Source organism: Aedes albopictus, chromosome 1, assembly GCF_035046485.1.
Source record: "Aedes albopictus strain Foshan chromosome 1, AalbF5, whole genome shotgun sequence".
In the NCBI taxonomy this organism is placed as follows: Eukaryota; Metazoa; Arthropoda; class Insecta; order Diptera; family Culicidae; genus Aedes; species Aedes albopictus.
In genome coordinates, this window is record NC_085136.1 from 33,869,060 (window position 1) to 33,889,913 (window position 20,854).

The 20,854-nt window shown below is 38.2% G+C and overlaps 1 protein-coding gene across 3 annotated transcripts in view; it reads left to right on the forward strand.

The window, feature by feature from the left end:
* LOC109412976 (octopamine receptor Oamb-like) overlaps nucleotides 1-20,854 on the forward strand; it is an 841,374-nt gene that overhangs the window by 360,584 nt on the left and 459,936 nt on the right. For all 3 annotated transcript variants that reach the window (XR_009995986.1, XM_029855986.2, XM_029855987.2), the window contains exon 4: nucleotides 12,908-13,144. Coding sequence is in view for 2 of the 3 variants with exons in the window: in XM_029855986.2 (XP_029711846.1) it covers nucleotides 12,908-13,144 (237 nt within the window). In the remaining variant the exon portion in view is untranslated. The remainder of the gene's footprint in view (nucleotides 1-12,907; nucleotides 13,145-20,854) is intronic.

The following is a 20,854-nucleotide window of genomic DNA, read 5'->3' on the forward strand; positions in this document are numbered from 1 at the left end:
TTTCATCCCATCCATAGCGATTGCAATTTGAAAAGGTGACTTCAGCTCTGTAACTCCAGAGAGCACAGATACATCGTTGACAAGGTGCTCTGAGCATCCCGAATCGAGTATGAACCACATTTCACTCACCTGCGGGGCGCTGCCCTCGTACACGGCCATTGCAAACGCTCTTTCCCCGCTCTTGACCGCCGATGCTCTACCGTCCGCAATGTCGTTCCTCCTTTTTGGACACGCCGCCTGCAGATGCTCCTCGGATCCGCAGATGTAACATTTTCGTTTTTGTTTCGCAAAGCGCTTGCGTTCCTGCGTTCGCTCCTGCAAGCTCATTGCCGATGAAAACGTTTCCGAAAGTACCTCCTCTGACGCCTTGCCCTTCATTCGAAGTTCTTCTTCCAGTAGGCTTGATTTCACTTTCGTCAGGCTCAAATCCGCTTCGTCCATGGTTTGTAAAGCAGCGATCACAGGTCGATATTGCTCCGGCATCAGCATCAAAAGTCGCACCACCTTATCAATTTCGTCGAACTGTTTCCCAACATCGCGCAGCTCTCGAATGTTTTTGTCGAAACGCATGAAAAACGATTGCAGAGATTCGTCACCGTGGAGTTTAAGGTTGTGCAGCTCCGTCTCCAGCAACAAACGTTTAGCTACACTCGACCGGTTGAACGTGCTCCTCAAAACATCCCATACATCGAAGGCTGTGTTGCAGTCGCGGGTCATGTCCAGAAGATCGTCGTGGATGCACCGTATGACCAAGCCTTTTGCTTTCTTGTCATTCCTCTTCCACTCATCATTGGGCTGCACCGGCTGTACCCCCTTCACATGTTCGAGCAAGTCTTTCTCGTCGAGTATAACCTCCATTCGGTAGCTCCACTCAGCGTACCCAACTCCAGCAAACTGTCTCACTCCAATTCTTTCACTGCTTTCCTCGGCCATTCTCGTGCGGGTCCACAACCTGTTGAGATCCGGGAAGAGATTCCGTCGTTGGGACAGTTAATGCGACGCGATATTTCGATAAAAAACGCAGAGATAGTTTTCTCTTAAACAGAACGTGTATCGTTTATTTTTCTCGTTTTTATACTGAATGACATTTAAGATTCATCACGGTAGCAAGGTTTTTGATATACCAAGTATGGTAACTTGCCCTGTTTATGTCTGACCTACTGACGTCACTACAGTTACATGGGGTTTCAGGGGGTTTGAGGGAGATTTCGGAGGCATTCCAAGAAGCTTCAGAGCATTTTCAGTGACTTCCGAGTCGTTACAGAGGCGTTTTTGAGGATTTCGGAAACCCTCAGTAGCCTTTATATTGCCCTCGAAACCCCAAGTGCCATATTTAATTCCAATATGGTCTAGGATATCGGGTTTCAACATCAACTCAATTAGCCAGGTCCGAAAATATCCGTATGGCATGAGTCGTTTTGATTTGTTAGACGTGGGCCGTAACTATTCAGTTGGGAGCCACTGACTTATGTTCCCCTGCTCCATTGGTGGTTAGGACCCACGGAACGCACAATCCGAAAATCTTTGTCTCCGCTTCTTCACACTTTCGGTTCCAAAGTTATACGCATGTCCCGTTCGCAGTTTTCGGAACCACTGGGATTTCATTAGTTCACTCAATTTGCCAATCCACTACATTTTTTGGTGATATTAAAAAAATGTCACAGTCAGCCATGAATCTGCCAGTTGTTAAACTGCGTTTTTCGCAAAAATGCAAAAAACTCAGCAAAGCTTCGCGAATCACATGCGAGTGCTTGCCAGCATCGTTCACTCACGAATAAAGAAGTGCGAGTATTCTCGGGCCCCTGTTGTTTACGAGTAGGTTTGTTTTGGTTTGTGTCTGCTCAGTTGCAATCTTCATCATTTTCCATCGCTGGTCATAAGTTGGCTGTGTAGAACGGGATGTGAGCAGTGTAGAGTAAAAGGTTGGAATGTGCTGTGAGGAGTAACCAGTAAAGAGTGTGGAACACTCACTCACTAACTCACTCAAGAGCGTTGGGCAGTGAGGAGTGAAAAATTAGCTGTACGGAGTGATCAGTGAGAAGTATACAGTTAGTAGTGAGCGGTGATTAGTGAGGAGTTAATAGTGAAGAGTAAGAAATGAAAAGTGAGTTTTTTTAAACAAAGGAGCTTAGCCTGGTTTTCCTTTTTTTTTCAAGAAATCTTCGATTGAGGATCCTTTTACAAGATTTCGGCTCTGCGATGCGATGGATGCGTACTCTGTTTGAGTCTCTAGAATAGTTAAAATAATATATTGTGACTTTTTGTACCGATGTTGGAAAAGATAAAAAGGTTTTGTATCCTTTTGAGATCGATTCGAAAGGGAACTGAGAACTGACTAAAGTGTCCCTTTCTTTGAATTGAAAGTAAATAATAAAATAGTAAAAAGTGTAGGGGTCTCCAGTTAGCCTAGTGGTTAAGGCTATGGATCACCAATCCGGAGACGGCGGGTTCGATTCCAGTTCCAGTCGGTGAAATTTTCTCGACTCCCTGGGCATAGTGTATCATTTAGAGGGTCTTGTTTCCCGGACTGAAAAAAATCCCGGGATTCGGGATTTTTATTTTCTAAATCCCGGGATTTCCCGGGATCCCGGGAAAAATATAAATTTTCTAAAAAACAATGAAAAGTTAATGGAACGATTTCTTAAGCACTTTTAAATATAAATTCGATCAACTAATAACCATTATATTCGAAAGAAAATACATATTTCATAGACATTTGATTGTGTGAGGGCAGTTGGAGACATTCAAAGGTATTTGAAAATTTTCAAATGAAGTTCATCTTCTTCCGCAATAGGTTAACTTGGGCTATATGTTAACTTCTGCCTTACTTATCCGAAGGAATTTTTTGACAGAACATGATGATATTTCTAGAGTAATCCCTTATAATTTACCCTGAGACGTGAATGAATTCTGTGTGAGAATTTTATGACGGAGTTAAAATGGCAGTGTTAGAATGGTGATTTGAAAATTTCAAACGGCAAGTTCTTAAGATATTATTTGTCCGCATTTTGTTTTTTTTTTTTTCTTTAAGAAAATGTGTGACTATTTCAATTATATGTTAACATTTTAGAATTTCGATTAGTTTTTTTTTGGTGAAATACATTGAAGAAACTGTGGAAAAAATCCAGAATAATTCAAGACAGACCCTCTCAATAAACTTCTTGTTAAACTGATATGAATATCTTCAAAAAAATCCTTATAAAATTCTTTAAAAAAATTATTTATGATTTCAATTTCAACATTTCTATCCCGAAAGTCCATTGATTTTTTTTTTCGATTTATTTGGCAGGATGACAACTTTAACAATTTATTTATTCAATTTTTTTGTGGGTTTTTCAACATTTTTTATGTTTCTATTATTCCTATTATATGGTATTAAATTATATTCTTCGATTTAATTGTACGATACGCTTTATTTTTTTTTTTTGCAATTCGATATTGCTCTGTTTTTCACCATAAACCATCACAGAAATTTCTGCAGAAGATCTAAAAACGGTGGGCTGTTCCTTCTTGTAAATAAATTCCTGATTTCTCTTAGAAATTTCGTCAAAATTATCACTTGTATTATCTCTAGTGATTGTTGAAATGAGTTCCGCAGATAATTTCGACTGGAACAAAATGTCTCAACGAATTTTATCGGAAATATCTTTACGAAATCGTCAACAAATATTTCAAAGATTGCCAAAGTCCTGCAGAGGTTGGGGATTGTTTATCCGTTTTCTTTTGAAAATTATGCGAATTTTCCTCATAATTTAAACGTAAATGTGCAAACAATTGATCAGGGCTGTTGAATATCATATAACAACACAGTATTCTTAAGGGATAACTCCAGAAACATCTAAAAATATTTGCAACAGTTTACATATTACACATATTGTGAAAATGTTGAACATTGCCATAAATTCCAAGAATACTACCAGAACAATCTAGCTTAAAATAAATCATTTTATTGCACATTCCGATATTCTGTCTGTTGATTTAGTTTGATTATAATTGTAATGTACCGCCACATAAATGAAAAATGGAAAGGCAGTCAAAAATTGTAAAATGTAAAATCATTGTAAAAACAAAAGATTTCGGGTCAGTTATGCCCATTTGGCACCCGAGCCTTACAAATAAACGAATAATTAAAAAAAAAGAAAAATGAATGACATAAATTCAGCCAAAATATCTTTGGTTTAATTAGTTGGACTTTCATCTAAACTTGATTTAAGTAGAAATAAACTATACCTGACAGATAGCGTAGAATTGGATGGAAAAAAGGAAACATTGATAAAGAGAAGATTTCAAAGTGAAAAGATTTGTTTTAGTATTGCCATTTTTTTTTATTTTCGGGAAATCCCGGGAATTTCTGAAAAATATCCCGGGATTCGGGATTTTTCAGATCCCGGGATATCACGGGATTTTTGTCCCGGGAAATCCCGGGCAAGACCCTCTAGTATCATTGTACTTGCCTCACAATATACATATTCATTCAATGGCAGGCAAACAAAGCCCCTCAATTAATGACTGTGTGGAAGTGCTCAAGGAACACTAAGTTGAAGCGAGGTAGGCCATGTCCCCGTGGGGACGTAGAGCCGATAAGAAGAAGAAGTAGTAACAAGTATAATAAAAATTGAGAAGTTTAAAGCAACGGCGATTGTGGTGCAGTGAGCCGTAAAAGTTATAAGTGAGTAGTAGAAGGGAGTAGTTATTACTGAGTATTGAGCAGTGAAGAGCAAGGAGTGAGGAGTGAGCAATGAAGTGAGGAGTAAGGAGTGAAAAGTATGAATCCAGAATGAGCATGAGGACTGTGCCCAAGCAGCACACATATGTCACCAGGTATCAGTAGCAAAGATGCCAGATAAACAGATTTGTCTGCATTATACTGATTTTTGACCTTCTTTACAGACAACATACAAAGTACAGAAAAAAAACAGATATTAAAAATGTAATACAGATTTCTCCAGAAAGCATAAAATGTTAGAAACTTGAATTTATTTTCAATAAATTTGATGAAAACTTTATAAATAGCTGCTTAGACTTGGAAGAATTTATGAAAATATGTGCATTTTTACACATGTTTTAGAGAAATAAATAACGGAACGGTAACAATTAAAACCGTCAAAAAGTAGTACAATTTTATTAGTTTCTATTGAAATTTAGGACTCTCAGTTTTAGTCTTGTGGTAGTTTAGCATATTGCTGAGTAGGCTATGTGTACGGGAAGGCTATTATTAGTCAAGCTGTCAAGTACATTGGACGTACAAACTCCACATTGGCGACGAAAGAACCAGCGTGCAATGGAAAAGGCATCATCATTGAAGCTCGGCAACACAGCCTGGTCCTCTGAAGAAGTACCTCCGCCGTCACTGGCAATTGTGAGAAAATCCTTCAAAAAATCGTTTCTGCGAAGAGCTGCAGTTTTACCAAATCATTGCCGCAAAACGGAACTAATCGTACACGCTGAGCCAGAAGTCGAAAAACCACTGATGGAACTCTCCTAGCAAGACTGCCGTTGTGAAGCAAGCTCTACGGTGCAAATTGAACGGATGACCTATTGAAATGTCCATCAAACCCGCCGAAGCCTGCCGAAACAACTGATTCGATCCGTTAGGCTCGGCTAAATAAACGCTCACCTAAGAGGGAGCTACCTTAGCGGCGGATACGATCCGTCGGGTCAGGTTGTCGCCTTAGCGGTGGATTCGATCCACCGGGTCAGGCTGTTCGAAAAGTACACCTTGAAAGGGGACTGCCTTAGCGACAGATTCGATCTGTTGGGTCAGGCTGTTCAGTTACAAAAACAACTTCGCCTTAGATGGGAAGTTGCCTTAGCGATGGATTCGATCCATCGGGTCAGGCTGTTTGAAAAAGTCCGCCTTAGAAGGGGGCTTGCCTTAGCGACGAATACGATTCGCCGGATCAGGCTGTCTGCTCACCATAGATGGGAGCAACCGAAGCGGCAGTTTCGAACTGCCGGGTCCGGTAGTTGCAAAAAGCTCGCCATCAAAGGGAGCTGCTGGAGTGACGGATTCGATCCGTTGCGTTCAGCGAAAGCATGTTCACCTTTTTGTTTGAACCAGACGGATAGTATCTGATCGGGCCAGACACAAAGATTGAAGGGAGTAGCCGTTACAGTAGATTCGATCTGCTAGGTCCGGGGGAAAATCAATGGTCGCCTTAGAAAGAAGGCGCGTTAAGGTAACGTCGAAGCCCGTGAACTGGGAACTCTGAAATAAAAGTTGTCTGAGATTTGGAATTAACCATGAGTTATGCCATGAAGAAGTTAGCCTAAAACGTAGGCGCAGGTATTGCATTTCTAAGTATCCCTCTTCAACGGTAATACATTGAATCTTTTAGAAGATCGTAGATGATCTAAACAGTGGATTTAAGATAATGAAAACATGGCTAGCAATGTTGAAAAAATATACTAACTAAACATTTTCCGTTGAAGAAAAGGAGATGTGGTAGTTTAGCATATTGCTGAGTAGGCTATGTGTACGGGAAGGCTATTATTAGTCAAGCTGTCAAGTACATTGGACGTACAAACTCCACAAGTCTTGTAGTCTATTTTGGTTTTATGGTGGTTCTAAGAACCTCTTCAAGCCTATTTGACTAAAACAAATGTGACTTGGGATGTTATTCTAACCCTATGTTAGAATTACTTCGCTTTGACTCGTGCCAAAAAAAAATGCGCTGCGTGACTCTTTTGTAACATATGTGCTGCTTGGGTGAAGCAGTGAGTATGCATCAGTGAGTATGCATCAGCAAGCGAGAAGTAAGGAGTGAGAATAGAAAAACTAGGAGTGAGAAGTAAACTGTAAGGAATGAGCAGCGAAACCGTGAAAAGTGAGAAATAAGAAACGAGGACTGAGTAATGAAGTGTGTGAAAAGTTAAAAGTGAGAACTATAAAGTGAGTGAGAAGTAAGTAAGTAAGTTAGAAATGAGTTAGTGTTAGTTAGAGGTGAGAAGTGATTAGTGAAGAGTCAAAAGTTAAGTAGGATAATGAGTGAAAAAATAAGAACGAGTGAGTAAAGCAGTGAGAAGCGATCAGTTTAAACAGTGAGGATTGATTATTTGGGAAAAGAGAGGGGTGTGCATCAGTGAGGAATGATAAGTGGTAAGTGAGAAGTTAGCAATTGAGAGTTGGAAAGGAGTATTTAATATTGATGAAGAGCGGAGATTGTGAAGCATTGATGAGTGAAGTGTGAGAAGTGAGCAATCTCTAACTAAGTTAAGGTTCTTGACTTGAAACGTGTGTGATGCCCACAAATGCAGAAACAACTACGAACATTTTTTGTCTTTTGTAAGATGAGTATTTCTATGTCGTGGATTTTTCAATGGCGTCAGTCGCCATAGTTAGTTAGCAGGGATGCAGGAAAAATCTTTCCATCTCTGTTCTTGTTAGATTGCTTAAGTGTTTTCAAAGAAGTGGTTTTTTCCTATTTTTTCTTCCATACACGAGTTTTGTATATGACTATTTGATTATTAGGGGTACATATGCTATATTTATTGTTTCCAATACAGTTCGTAAGAATCTTTCCATGCTTTTGTTCTCTATTTATGTCATTTGAATCCAGAAGAGCTTACGAATTCCAGGTTTCAACAACTTTTGAAAAATAAGCTGAGCCTAGTGAGTAGTCAGCGGTGATTAGTGAGAAGTGAACAGTGAAGGGTATGATATGAATAGTGTATTTTTGAAATCAAAGGAGCATTGCCTGGTTTTCGTTTTCTTCCATGAAATCTTCGATTGGGGATCCATTTTCAAGTTTCCGGCTCTGCGATGGATGTACTCCGTTTGAGCCTCTAGAAGAGTCATAATTATTTATTGTGATTTTTTGTGCTGACGTTGGAAAAGATGGAGAGGTTTTGTGCCCTTTTGAGATCAATTCAAAAAGGAACTGACTCAAGGGTCTCTCTTTCTTTGAATTAAAAATAAATAATTAAAAAAAAATATTATTAAAATTTAGAAGTTTAAAGCAACGAGGATTGTGATGCATTGAGCCGTGAAAAGTTAAAATTAATAGGTAGAAGAGGGCAGTTATTACTGAGTATTGAGCAGTAAAAGAGTAAGAAGAGAACAGTAGGAATGCAAATTGAGCGGTGAGGACTGTGCCCAAGCAGCACACGTGTCACAGATGAGTGACGCAGCGCAGTTTTTTTTGGTTGCACATGAGCTATAGTTAATGTTATTCTAACTCCATGTTAGAATTACTTCTCTTTGACTCGTGTGCAACCAAAAAGTGCGCTGCGTGACTCTTTTGTAACATATGTGCAGCTTGGGTGAAGCAGTGACGAGTGAATAGTGTGGAGTATGTAGCAGTTAGCGAGAAGTAAGAAGTGAGAAGAGAGAAATCGGGAGTGAGTAGTGAAAAATGAGAAGTGAATTGTAAGGAAAGGACAGTGAAACAGTGAGGAGTGACAAATGAGAAACGAAGACTGAGCAATGAAGTGTGTGAAAAGTTTAGAGTAAGGGATGAGGAGTGAGTGAGGAGTAAGAAGTTAGAAATAAGTTAGAAACTATCAGAGGTGAAAAGTGAAAAGCTATTAACGAAGAGTCAAAAGGCATGATGAATGATGATTGAAAAATGAAGAACGAGGAGTGCGAAGCAGTGAGAAGTGATCAGTAAGGATTGATCCTTATTGAGGGGAAGGGAAGGATGTGCATCAGTGAGGACTGAGAAGTGAGCCGCGAGAAGTGAGCAATAAAGAGCCAGAAGTGAGTATTTATAATTGAGGAATGAGAAATTAAAACTGAAGAGCGGGAATTGTGAAGCAGCACTTGAAACGTATATGCATACGAGTGCAGAAACAACATGTCTGCCCTGGTAGAGGTAAATACTGACGATCAAAACATGATATTGGTTTGATTGATATAAGAGATAAAAGATCTGAAAATAATATCTGAAAAATGTTCCTGGAACATCTGAACAATATCAAAATTTGATATTTCAAGATCATACGAATGGCTCGCTGCTATTGGTTAGATCTTACAAAATCTAAATATGATTTGATAATGATGTTCCAGGAGTAAATTTTTGATTTTATTTTTAGATCTTTTATCTCTCATGTCAATCAAACTCATATCACTTTTTGATCTCCATATCAAAATATGCTATTATTGAGGTCTTTTCCTCTACTCGGGTATGTTTAATAAGATGAGTATTCGTCATGTTATCAGTCTTCCATATCATATCTTCCATATTTCATCTACACATAAAATGAAATTCGAAAAATGCACGGTATTTCAGTGCCACCTTAGAGCAAAACTAGAAAACTTGTGATCCATGCGTACATTTGGCCAAGTTTATGGAAAATCTACTTGTCAACGGTTCGTTCGTTCTCACTTGTCGTGGAGAGAAAGACGATTTTGCTTGTGGAATAAGTACTTTTCTGAGAAAATCTACATTTTTGTTGAGAAAACTTTATATTCGTTCATTTTAGGTGAAGCCCTTGATCTAGTTTATATACTTAGGAACTGGCTTACCCATCGTGAAAGAGGTTGAAGCAACTGTCATATTTGTGTGTTTTTTTATATGAAGACTCCACTTTTTCTCTTCGTTAAATTCATCCACGTTCATCCAACTCCACTTTATCCACCAGTGAACTAAGGACTGTTCAATTTATAAAACGGACAACTTTACAAGGCTATAAAATGAAGACGCGTAGTTCAAATTTAACCACCCTTGTTTCGTTGTTCAGTACGCCATCTTCCATTATAGTAATAATTTTTGAATCGAATAAAAATAGTTTTATTTTATAGAAAATCGGCCAGGTGTTCAATGAGGTGAATTTTTCGGTTGCTGAAAATTGAAAATATATATAAAATTACTGTTCACATATAGTATATCGTTTTTAATACCATAAAAGTATGCGCCATGCTGCAGCAGCATGAGTTATGAACATTCTGGCAAAATTTAAACTTAATTGGAAAATTAAGTGTTGAGATATTAGAGTCTCAAGTGAGACTCGATTTTTTGAATAAAATTCAATTGTAAAGCGAAAAGGGCATGAAAATAAATTAAATAATCAATTTTTTTATGCATTTAGTCGAAAGTGGGAAAAATGTGGTTTTAAATGCAGAAAACTGCGTCTCAATAGCATTGCTGGTTTGGTTACTGTGCGCCATTACAGACACAGTAGTCAAAACAGTTTCGTACTCTGAAGGTTCTTCCAAATAACCATGCAACCTAATGCAAATTTTGCATAACAATGATGTTGGAAATAAAAACTTTGCACTCGATTATTATTAAATAAGGTGTACAATAACATAGGACCAACTTTGTTCAAAATAAATAATAACAAGATTCGCTAGAGTCGAAAATCTGCATCAAAGTATGATTTTTTTTTATATGACCATCTTTATGGATTAAATTTTTGATGAAAAATGCAATTAAAAGTAAATTTCTCTTCTGTATCATTCAGAGAGCAATATTCTACTTCTCTTGACAAATTTTTAGCCGAATCCGTGATGCTATTGCACCACAGGACTTAAACGAACATTTTTTAATAATTTCTATGAAAACAAGGCAACTTGCTATATCAAGCTGGAGAATGCTTAGTGCATTATTACTGACCAACTATTGAGCTTTACCTTTAGTGGAATAGTATAAGATTCTAATACATTAAAAACTTCATGAAAATGTGCATGTTAAGTATGTGGAAAGTTATGTCGAAATTTGAGAAATGAGTTTTTATTGATGTTTCACGAAAATTGCTTCAGTTACACAATAAAGAACATTTTGCTTAATATTATATTTTTCCTACATTTGAGAATAGCTATAGAAAGTTATGCAAAAAACTGATAATGATTTTATTGAAAAATAAAAAAGATATCGCACAAGCAAGTTGTCCGTTTTATAAATTGAACAGTCCTTAAATTCTTTCGGTCCGAGAATGTAGACGGGGTCATTTTCAATCAAAATCTTCCGATTCTGATTGAAGATGGCCCCGCTCGTTTGTCGAGTCGAGCCCCGCTCAAACGTCAAACGGGTGAACCCGTTCATTGGCCCATGGACTTATCCACCGGCGGTGAACCGAATTCACTCGGCCCAAGAATGTTGACATTAGAACAAAGCCATTTCCAATAAGAATTTGAAGATTATCAAAATGCTCAAACCGAGTGAATTAGGTTCACCGGTTGATAAGTCCATGGACTTATCCACCGATGAACCGAATTCATCGCGGTCCGAGAATTTTGACAGAAGAGCGGGGCCGCTTCCAATCTGAAGTGCACAATTTCCAATCAGAATTGAACAACTCTGATTGGAAACGGCCCCGCTCTAGTGTCAAAATTCTCGGACCGCGATGAATTCGGTTCATCGGTGGATAAGTCCATAGGCTTAAGATTTAGGATGAACTCGGAGAGCTTTTTCATCATCTTCAATTGTCTCTAGCCTATGAACGGTGCAATTTACATTCGGAGTAGCAAGATTCTGATTGGAAATGGCCTCGCTCTGGTGTCAAAATGCTCATACCGAGTGAATTTTGTTCATCGGTGGATCATTCCATGGACTTATCCACCGATGAACCGAATTTATCGACGTCCGAGAATTTCGACACTAGAGCGGGGCCGTTTCCAATCAGAATTGGACGATTCTGATTGGAACAGACCCCGCTCTAGTGTCAAAATTCTCGGACCGCGATGAATTCGGTTCATCAGTGGATAAGTCCATATGGACTCATCAACCGATGAACTGAATTCACTCGTTTCGAGAATTTTGATACTAAGAATTGGACGACTCTGATTGGGAACGGCCCCGCTCTAGTGACAGAATTTTCGGACCGCGATGAATTCAGTTCATCGGTGCCCTCGTCTGTGGACTTATCCACCGATGAACCGAATTCATCGTGATCCGAAAATTTTGACACTAGAGCGGAGCCGTTTCCAATCAGAAGTGTACGATTTCCAATCAGAATTGAACAACTCTGATAGGAAATGGCCCCGCTCTAGTGTCAAAATGCTCGGACCACGATGAATTCGGTTCATCGGTGGATAAGTCCATAGCTTCAGAATAAGGATGAACTCGGCAAGTTTGTTCGTTATCATCAATTGTCGCTAGCATATGAACGGTGCAATTTACATTCGGAATAGCAAGATTCTGATTGAAAAAGACTCCGCTCTACCATTAAAATTCTCGTACCGAGTGAATTCGGTTCATCGGTGGATATGCCCATATTAAAGCTACTTTGTTCTTAAAGTTTAGTCCATCCATTCGCATTTGTTACTTTTTTTCAGGTTTCTGGTATGGTCGTTCATAGTTGCATTTCGGAATTTGTTGTACTTGTGTGCTGTTTCCATATTTCTACCACAATATCCCTATGATGTTCCATTTCTTTGTACATACTATGATATCATCCATTCCATTCAACAAGCCAAGCCGCATGTTCACTGTGTACTGTACATACCCTGGATACTGATCCGGGCCAGACCGACGACATATTGTTGGGTAGGACCAACCAGGTTAAACGACCGTTATCAGATGAAATTATTGCCATCCATAATAAAGCCAATTTACAGGATAATCCAGTTTTGTTGATGATGCAGGGATTTTTTTTCTTGTCCTTTGCAAGCTTCCTCTCAGTACAAAAGGTGGGTGGTGTTCTGGCTGTGACCCGATTGGCTTCCTGTAGAATTGAGTGGTGGAACAGCCACAAACATACCACTGAAATGCCAGAAATTCGTTCCAATGACAGCGGTAGACATATTAGACTTTTTCTCTGGAATGGCTTATTACTTGGAAAACACAAGACAATCGTGCTTTTGGAAGAGAGATGACTCCTTGTCGGATTGATTTCCCTTCGGGTTTGCATTTCCAGGTGAAATTCTGCGGAAAACCACTCTCACCCTAAAAATAAGTATAGTGAAAAAGCTAAATGAAATCTAACCTCACATTTTTCTCATTTCTTCTTCTTCTCCCTTCCGCAGGTATGGATCTTCGGTGACGTGTGGTGCCGCGTGTGGCTGGCCGTCGACGTCTGGATGTGCACCGCGTCGATACTGAACCTGTGCGCGATTTCGCTCGACCGCTACGTGGCCGTCACCCGTCCCGTCACCTACCCGAGCATCATGTCCACCGGGCGGGCCAAGTCGCTCATCGCCGGGCTGTGGGTGTTGTCCTTTGTGATCTGCTTCCCGCCGCTGGTCGGGTGGAAGGAGCAGAAAGTAAGTATTCTGGGTTTGGGTTTATTTTGGGAATTCAAATTGAAATTGATTCACTTCGCCTTAAGGTGAAACTTCAAGAAATCCCCTTGCAATTTTGGCAATTTTGCATACAAACTTTAGAGGCACAAATTTGACGAACGAAGCATCGAACCAAGCCGCACTTGATTATCCTGGCTTTGCTCACTTGCAAAAAGAGGCAGCTTTTCCAAATCGAGCGCATTTATTTACGAATTTTTAAGATTTGTGCTCTTGAAAACGTGAGTAGGGGTCCAAGTCGGCCATTGTGGCAGCCATATTGGTATTCTATGAAGTTTCTTCTTAAGTGTGCAAGAAAATCATTGTAATCTGATTTATCAATTTTTTTATGTTTTCTTTCAAAAGATGATTGTCCTTTATAGTTTCTGTATATGTGAGACTATGTTTGGAAATTTTGTGAACGAATTTATTTACAGAAATGTTCTTTCAAGTCCCAGATTTAACTTTTTGGAGCCGGTTTTTTCTGACGGTGTTGTCGCATCTGCGCTGGTTTGGTACACGTTTGTTAAGCTCGGTTTCACCGCCGGGGTCAAATTGACCCCTTCTTCGGTTCCAAAGGGTTAAGGTAACAATTTTATGCTGAATAATCGTTTTCCAACCATTTTAAGCAGCCTTCATTTGAACAAAAGCTGAGCACAGGATGTACAAGCCTTTATTCAACCCCCTAACATCTAGTTTTGGTGATTTTATCCAACTTTAAGCTGGTTTGAGGTTCATTGAAATGGCTTAATATGCGCTTAGCCTGCAATCAATAAACGTTATTAAATTTGGTCAAAAATGAAAAAATAGCATTTTTTAAACTCATTTTCACTATAGGGCACTGCACTGTTTTGAATTAGTATGGGATTTTGACGTTTCTTGGCCTTGTTGTTTACAAAATTTCTGTAAGAGTGAAAGAGAAGAAGAGAATTTCATGCAGTGCCCTATTGCAATTTTCCATTCCCAGAAGCGTTGCTTCGGAACGTATAAATTAATTTATGAAAAAACTGGGAATTGAACTCGGAACTCCTGATTTATAGTCACTCACCTTCACCACACACAAATGTATACAAATCGTCGAAAACGAGAGCAATGCTTGTTGTATCTGAATGATCAAAAACATCAGTTGAACTAAAGCTGTATTGAGGCTGAAGAAGCTATGCGGACTCTGTGAAAATGCTTGGATCAGCTGTCAAAAAATATTTGGTTAAAGGTTGAACGACAGATGATTAATTCTGCATATTGGTGTACTTTTCAAAGCTGATTATAGATATGAATAATATACTATTCAACTTGATATTCAGCTATCTATGTATTCTATGTATCTATGCTGAACAAGCAATACCAATATTCAGCTGTTATAGTATTCAGCCGCTGCCACCATAACCCAGCCAATGTTTAGCTAATACTCTCGCTGTTCAGCATACATTGTTACTTGGGTAATCAAATGGACCAGTAGACATAATCTACTTAAACCATCTATTTTCTTAAGACAAAAAAAAATGGTTCCATAATGGAAATGCACAAACAAACTGATATAATATTTGTCTCAGGTTTTTCCAAATATTATTATTAGAGTTTCTTTGAAGATTTTTTTCAGAAATTTTAGGAAAATTGTTTATAGGCATTTGCCGAGAAGTTCAGGTCAAAAAGAACCTCTAAGGTTTGCTCCTGCACTTCCTTACGAAAACTAGGAAGGAACTTCTGAAGGAATCCTGGTGGATTTCTGAAAAAGTTCGATAAGAAATTTCAGAAAGAAAAAATTACAGAAGGACCTCTATTTGGAATACCAGAAGAAAGTCCAGGAGAAACCCCAGAAAAAATATCTTTAAGGAATCTCAGAGGGATTTCCTAGAAGAAATGTCGAGTATTTTTGGAGAAAGTCCAGATGGTATCCCTACTGAGATCTCACAAGCCATGGGCGTAGCCAGAGGGGCCGCCAAATTTTTTATTTAACTCGAGCCAAGTCGATTATCAATGATTCAGAGTTCATGAAAAATTATCTCAAGAAATAAAATATTCTAATAATTTAGTTTTTTTCTATAACTATCAAAAAGTGAAAAACTCGGAAAACCACAAGATATTTAACAAAGCCATTTCAATCTTAGAAGTTTACCATATAGGTAACATGCTTGGTTGAACGACTAAATTTTGTAATGTTTATTCATGCAATACAAAAACAACATGCCAAATTCTCCAGAGATTCCTTCAGTGATTCCATCATAGATTGCTCCAGAGCTTCCTTCAAGAATTTCTCTAGGGATTTCTCCTGGGATATTTTTGTAGGATCCTCCAGTGATTGTTCCAGTCTTTTGTTTTGAGCATTTCTCCAGGAATTTCTTCACGATTCTCAAAGGAATGTCAACAGTGATCCCTTTAAGTATTTCTGCAGGTGTTTCTTCTGAGGTTTCTTCAGGGATTTCTTCAAACATTTCTTCAAGAATTTCATTAGAGATGACTAAAAATTCAATTTGGAACAATTGAACGATTTAAATGCTAAAATATCTTCCAGGAATCCTATCAGAAAATTCTACCAGAGATTATCCATAACGTTAAGTCAGGAAAACCTTAAAACCTCAAGTGGTTTCTTCAGAAATTCGTCCAGGTTTTCCTCCAAGACTTTCACCAAGGATTCACTCGAAAATTTCTTCTGTGATTTTTTCAGGAACAACTCCAGGGATTATTTGAATAAATCTTCCAAGGGTTCCCCCAGGAACACTTTTTAAAATTCCTTCAGGAAAACCTGCAGAATTCTTTCAGGAAAACCTCCAGGAATTAATCCAGTTATTCCTCCACGAAATGTTTAGGGATTCCCTAAGGTATTCCTCTTGATATGGCTTCTTCAGGAATTCCTCCAGGGATTTCTTCAGGAACTGCTACAGGGATTCTTCAAGGAGTTCCTCCACGAGCTCTTCTAAGGATCCCTTCAGGATTTCTCCAAGAATTCTATCTGCGATTTTTTCAGGAATTAAGCATCTAGAGATTCCTCTAGGAATTCATCCAGAAATTTCTCCAGGGATTCTTCTAGAGATACCTCCAGGAGTTTCTCTAGAGAATTCTCCGGGAATCGCTACATGCATTCCGAATATCTTCCAGGGATTTATCAAGGAATTCCTTCAGGAACTCTCCATTCACTTGGGACTTGATTCTGTGTCTCTCTTATGAACAACTTTAGGAACTATTTTAAAAAATCCTCCAAACATTTCTTTAGGAACTCTTCTTAGGATTCCTTCAGGAATTAATACTTGTATTCATTAATGAATTCCTCCAGGAACTAATCCAGTACTTTCTCCAGGAACTGTTCAGGGATTCTTTTAGGAATTCCTCTTAAAAATCCTTCTGAGGTTTCGTCAGGAATTCCTTCAGGGATATCTTCAAGAACTAATATAGAGATTCCTCAAGGAGCTCTTCCACGAACTCTTCTAAAAATTCCTTCCGGATTTCTCCAAGAATTCCATCTGTGATTTTGCCTTTACAAATTCCTTCAGAAATTTCTCGAAAAATTTCTCCAGGAATTCCTCCAGGATTTTTAGGAGGAATTCCTCTGAGAATTGCTACAGGGAGTCCTCTAAAAATTCCTCCTGGAATTCCTCTACAGATTCCAATTCCAGATACAAATTCCGCTAGAAATTTCTCCATTAACCCCTCTAGAGATTTTTTCAGGAGTTCCTCTGGAGATTCCTCTAGGAATTACTACAGCATAGGTTCTCAAACTTTCAAGTACGCGATCCCCTTTTGCCAGCAGACGTACTTTTCGCGACCCACCATTGAAATTCTCTCGTTTGTTGTCTGTTACAATAAAATTATCTACGGCCCTTCGCGACACCCTAGATGAAGGCCGGCGACCTCCCTGGGGGTCGCGACCCATAGTTTGGGAAACCATGTATTACAGGCATTCTTCTAGTACATCCTCCAGGGACTCCTCCAGGAGTTCTTGCAGAAATTCTATCAGGGATTCCTCCAAGAAATCCTCCAGGTTTTCCTCCATGCATTCCCTCAAAATTTCTTCTAGACATTTCTCTAGGAATTCTTCATGACATTCTTCCAGAAATTCCTGCTGGAATTGTTTCAGAGATTCCTCCCAGGGTTCTGCCAGGAATTCCCCTGGGAATTTCTACAGGATTTTATCCAGGAATTCTTCAAGGGATTATTCCAAGGATTTTTTTCAGAGATTGCTAAAGGAATTCCTTCAGGGATTCCATTAGTAATGCCTCCAAAGATTTCTCCAAGAATTATTTCAGAAGTTCTTCCAGGAATCCAAAAATTTCTCCAGGAAATCCATCTAGGATTCTTTAAAAAATTCTCCAGGTGTTTCCACCAGGAATTCCCTTAAGAATATCTCCAAAAATTGGAGGATTCTTAGAGGATTTCTCCAGGAATTATTTCGAGGGTTTCCCCGGGTTCCCCAGTTTCCCCGGTAATTCCTCCAGAAATTCCTTTAGGAATACTTCCAGGAATTTCTCAAGAGATTTTTTCGAAAATTTCTTCAGATATTTCTCCCAGAATTCCTCTAGAGATTCCTCCAGCAATTCCCACAGGAATTCTTCCAGGATTTTATCCAGGAATTTCTTCAGGAACTCCTCCAGGCATTCCTCCAATATATGCCCTCAGATTTTTCCACGAGTTTCTGCAGGGATTCTCCCAGGGATTCCTCCAAGAAATCCTTTGAAGATTCCTCCAGGAAATACTCCAGGAATTCCTTCAGAAATTCCTCCAAGAAATCTTCCAGGAAATCCTCCTGGAATTTATCAAAGGATTTTTTCAAAATTATCTCTAGGGATTCCTCCCAGAATTCCTCTGGGATTTTTTTTAAGGAATTCTTCCAGTAATTTCTTCAGGAAATGATCCAGGACATCCTTCAGAAATTATGTCAGCATTTCCTCAAGGAATTTCTCCGGGAAATCCTCTAGGGATTCCTTCAATAATTCTTTCAGCAATTTCTTCAGGAACTCCTCCAAGACTTTTTCACAGATTCCTCCAGGCATTCCTCCAGAGATTCATCCTGAAATTACTTCAGGAATTCCTCCAGGGATATCTCCACGATTTCTCTAGGGATTTCCCCAGGGATTCTCGGAATCAGGAAATCCTCCGAAGATTCCTCCAGTAATTCCTCGAAGAATTCTTCCAGCAAATCCAGCAGGAATTTATCGAGGATTTTTTTTTTAGAATTTTTTCCAGGGATTACTTCCAGAATTCCTCTGTAGATTTTTCCAGGGCTTCTTCTAGGGATTTCTTCAGGAATTCTTCTAGGGATTACTCCAATAATTCATCCAGGAATTTGTCCAGAAGTTCCTCCAGGCATTCCTCCAGGATTCTCTCTAGAGATTTTGCCAGGAATTGCTACAGGGATTTCTCCAAGAATTCCTCCTGGATTTCCTGCAAGGATTATCCAGAATTATCTCTAGAAATTCCGCAAGAGTTTTCTTCAGAAATTACTTTAGAGATTTCTCCCAGAATTCTTCCAGGGATTCCTGCGGAAATTCTCCCACGAATTCCTCCAGGGATTCTTCAGAATTTCCTTCAGGCACTCCAGTAGGAATTCTTACAAGGATTTTCATCCAGGAATTTCTTCAGGGATTTATCCAGTAATTCTTCCAGGGATCGCTTCAGGAATCCCTCAAGTGATTCCTTCAGAAATTCCTCTCAGGTTCTCAACTTTAATTCATTCAGAAGCTTCTTCAAAAAAAAATCTGAAACCCTTCAAAAAGATTTTCCAAGAACTCCAGGATTACTTGAAGATTTTAGTTGCCCAGGTTTTAGTTGCCTTCAAGAATTCTCCCAGGGAAAAAATCCTTCATACAGAAGGACTTTCTGGCGAAAAAATAGACGAAATATGTAAAGGAATTGCATAAAAATCTTCTCGAGAAATATCAGAAGAAAACTTTTGGAGAAATCCCGGAAGAAACATCCTTAAGAATACCATAGGAATTGCATTCATTACAAAATAACAAGAAACAGGATTATGAAGAACGTCAAAGGGAAACAGTGGAACAATTCCAGACGATTGTTCAAGTGTTGAAGAGACTCACTGAAAAACTCTTTGAGGGGAGCAGCAGGAACGCTTTTAGGTTCTATCCTAAGGATATATTTATCATATTTTTTTTTGGAAATAAATAAATCTAGAAATTTCTCCAAACATTCCTTTAATAAACCTTATCTATGGTTTTATTTTCAGAAGTTCCTTTTTCGACGCCTTTGGAAATTCCTATAGATTTTTTTAAAATTCTTCCAGAGATGTACCTAGGAAGTTTTGTCATTACTTAGTCTAAGCATTCTTTATTCAGAAAGCTCTGCAAGTAGTAAATTTTGCACGGATTTCTTAAAAAAAATCTTCCAGAGATTCTTACAGTAAACCCACTAGAAATTTCTGCAGAGATTTATTTTAAAAAATTTACACGGATTCAATCGGATTTTTTTAGAGATTCCTTCAGGGGTTATTTAAGAAATTTCTCCAGGATTTTTTTTTTATAAAATCTTTAAAAGGTTGGTCAAAAACTTCACCAAGAGTTTGGGTTCTTCTGCGAAAATTCTTCAGAGTTATCTATAGAGTTTTCTCCAAGTATTCCAGAGATTACCTCTGTAATTCTTCCTTGGATTCTTTTAGAAAATTCTCCACGGATTTTTTCAGAAATCCTTCCACTGTACTGGTTCTTTTAAAAAATCCTTCGCAGAATCCCCAAGAAAATTGTTCCAACGATTCCTTGCACAAGTCTTCCGAATATTTAAATAAGCTGAGTGTACCAGTTATCGCCATAGTGTTTCCCTCTTTGGCCATAGTGGTTAATTGACAAAAAATTGAATCAATTCAAGAGTTTCAATGACTGGATACATTTAAATTCTTCCTACTAAAACTTTCATAAGAGGTCAAAGCTGGAAAACTTCATAAATTTTTCCTTGGATTTCTTTATGTATTCCTCCAGAGATTGTTTCAAGAATGTTTCCCGCTATTCATACGTAAATTTCTTCAGAGATTCATTTTACGATATCGCTTGATTTTTTTTAGAAATTTTAGCAGATATGATTTTTGAAATACTTCTATTTTTTTTATTTAAGGGGATTTTTTTTTTATTATGGTACAAATTGGGCCAAAGGGTCTCAGATTGAGAAAAATTTGAGAAAAGTTCAGGATCGGCCATTTTCTCGGTAAACTCAAGTGGATTTTTTGTTTTCCCCTGACACTCCTTTCTTTGAAAAATCATAACTCAAGAACAAAGCATCTTAGAAAGTTTTTTTTTTACAAAATAAAAGCAATTTTTTTTACAAATCAAAAAAATATGAACTGGAAAAAGTTTTCCACAAATTTTTTCACAGTTGGGAAAATTTGTAAAGAAAAGCCTGAAAAACTATGCCCGAACTCGTGAAAAAAATTACAAAAAATATTTTTGGGAAGGTTATTTTGTAAGGTGTAATCGCTGAAATTTTTGGATTGCACTTTTTTTTTCGTTATTATGTTATGGTAAATTTTGTTGAAAAATATCCAAAAGTGCCATGAAAAAAACATAACTCAAGAACGAAGAATCGTAGATGTTTTTTTAGAAAATAAAAGCAAATTTTCTAAGAAATCAAAAAAAAAAAATATATGAAGTGGAAAAAGTTTTCCACACATTTTTACCGTCGAGAAAATTCACAAAGAAAAACCGGATAACCTATGCCCGAACTCGGGGAAAATTTTCAAAAAAATATTTTTGAGGAGGT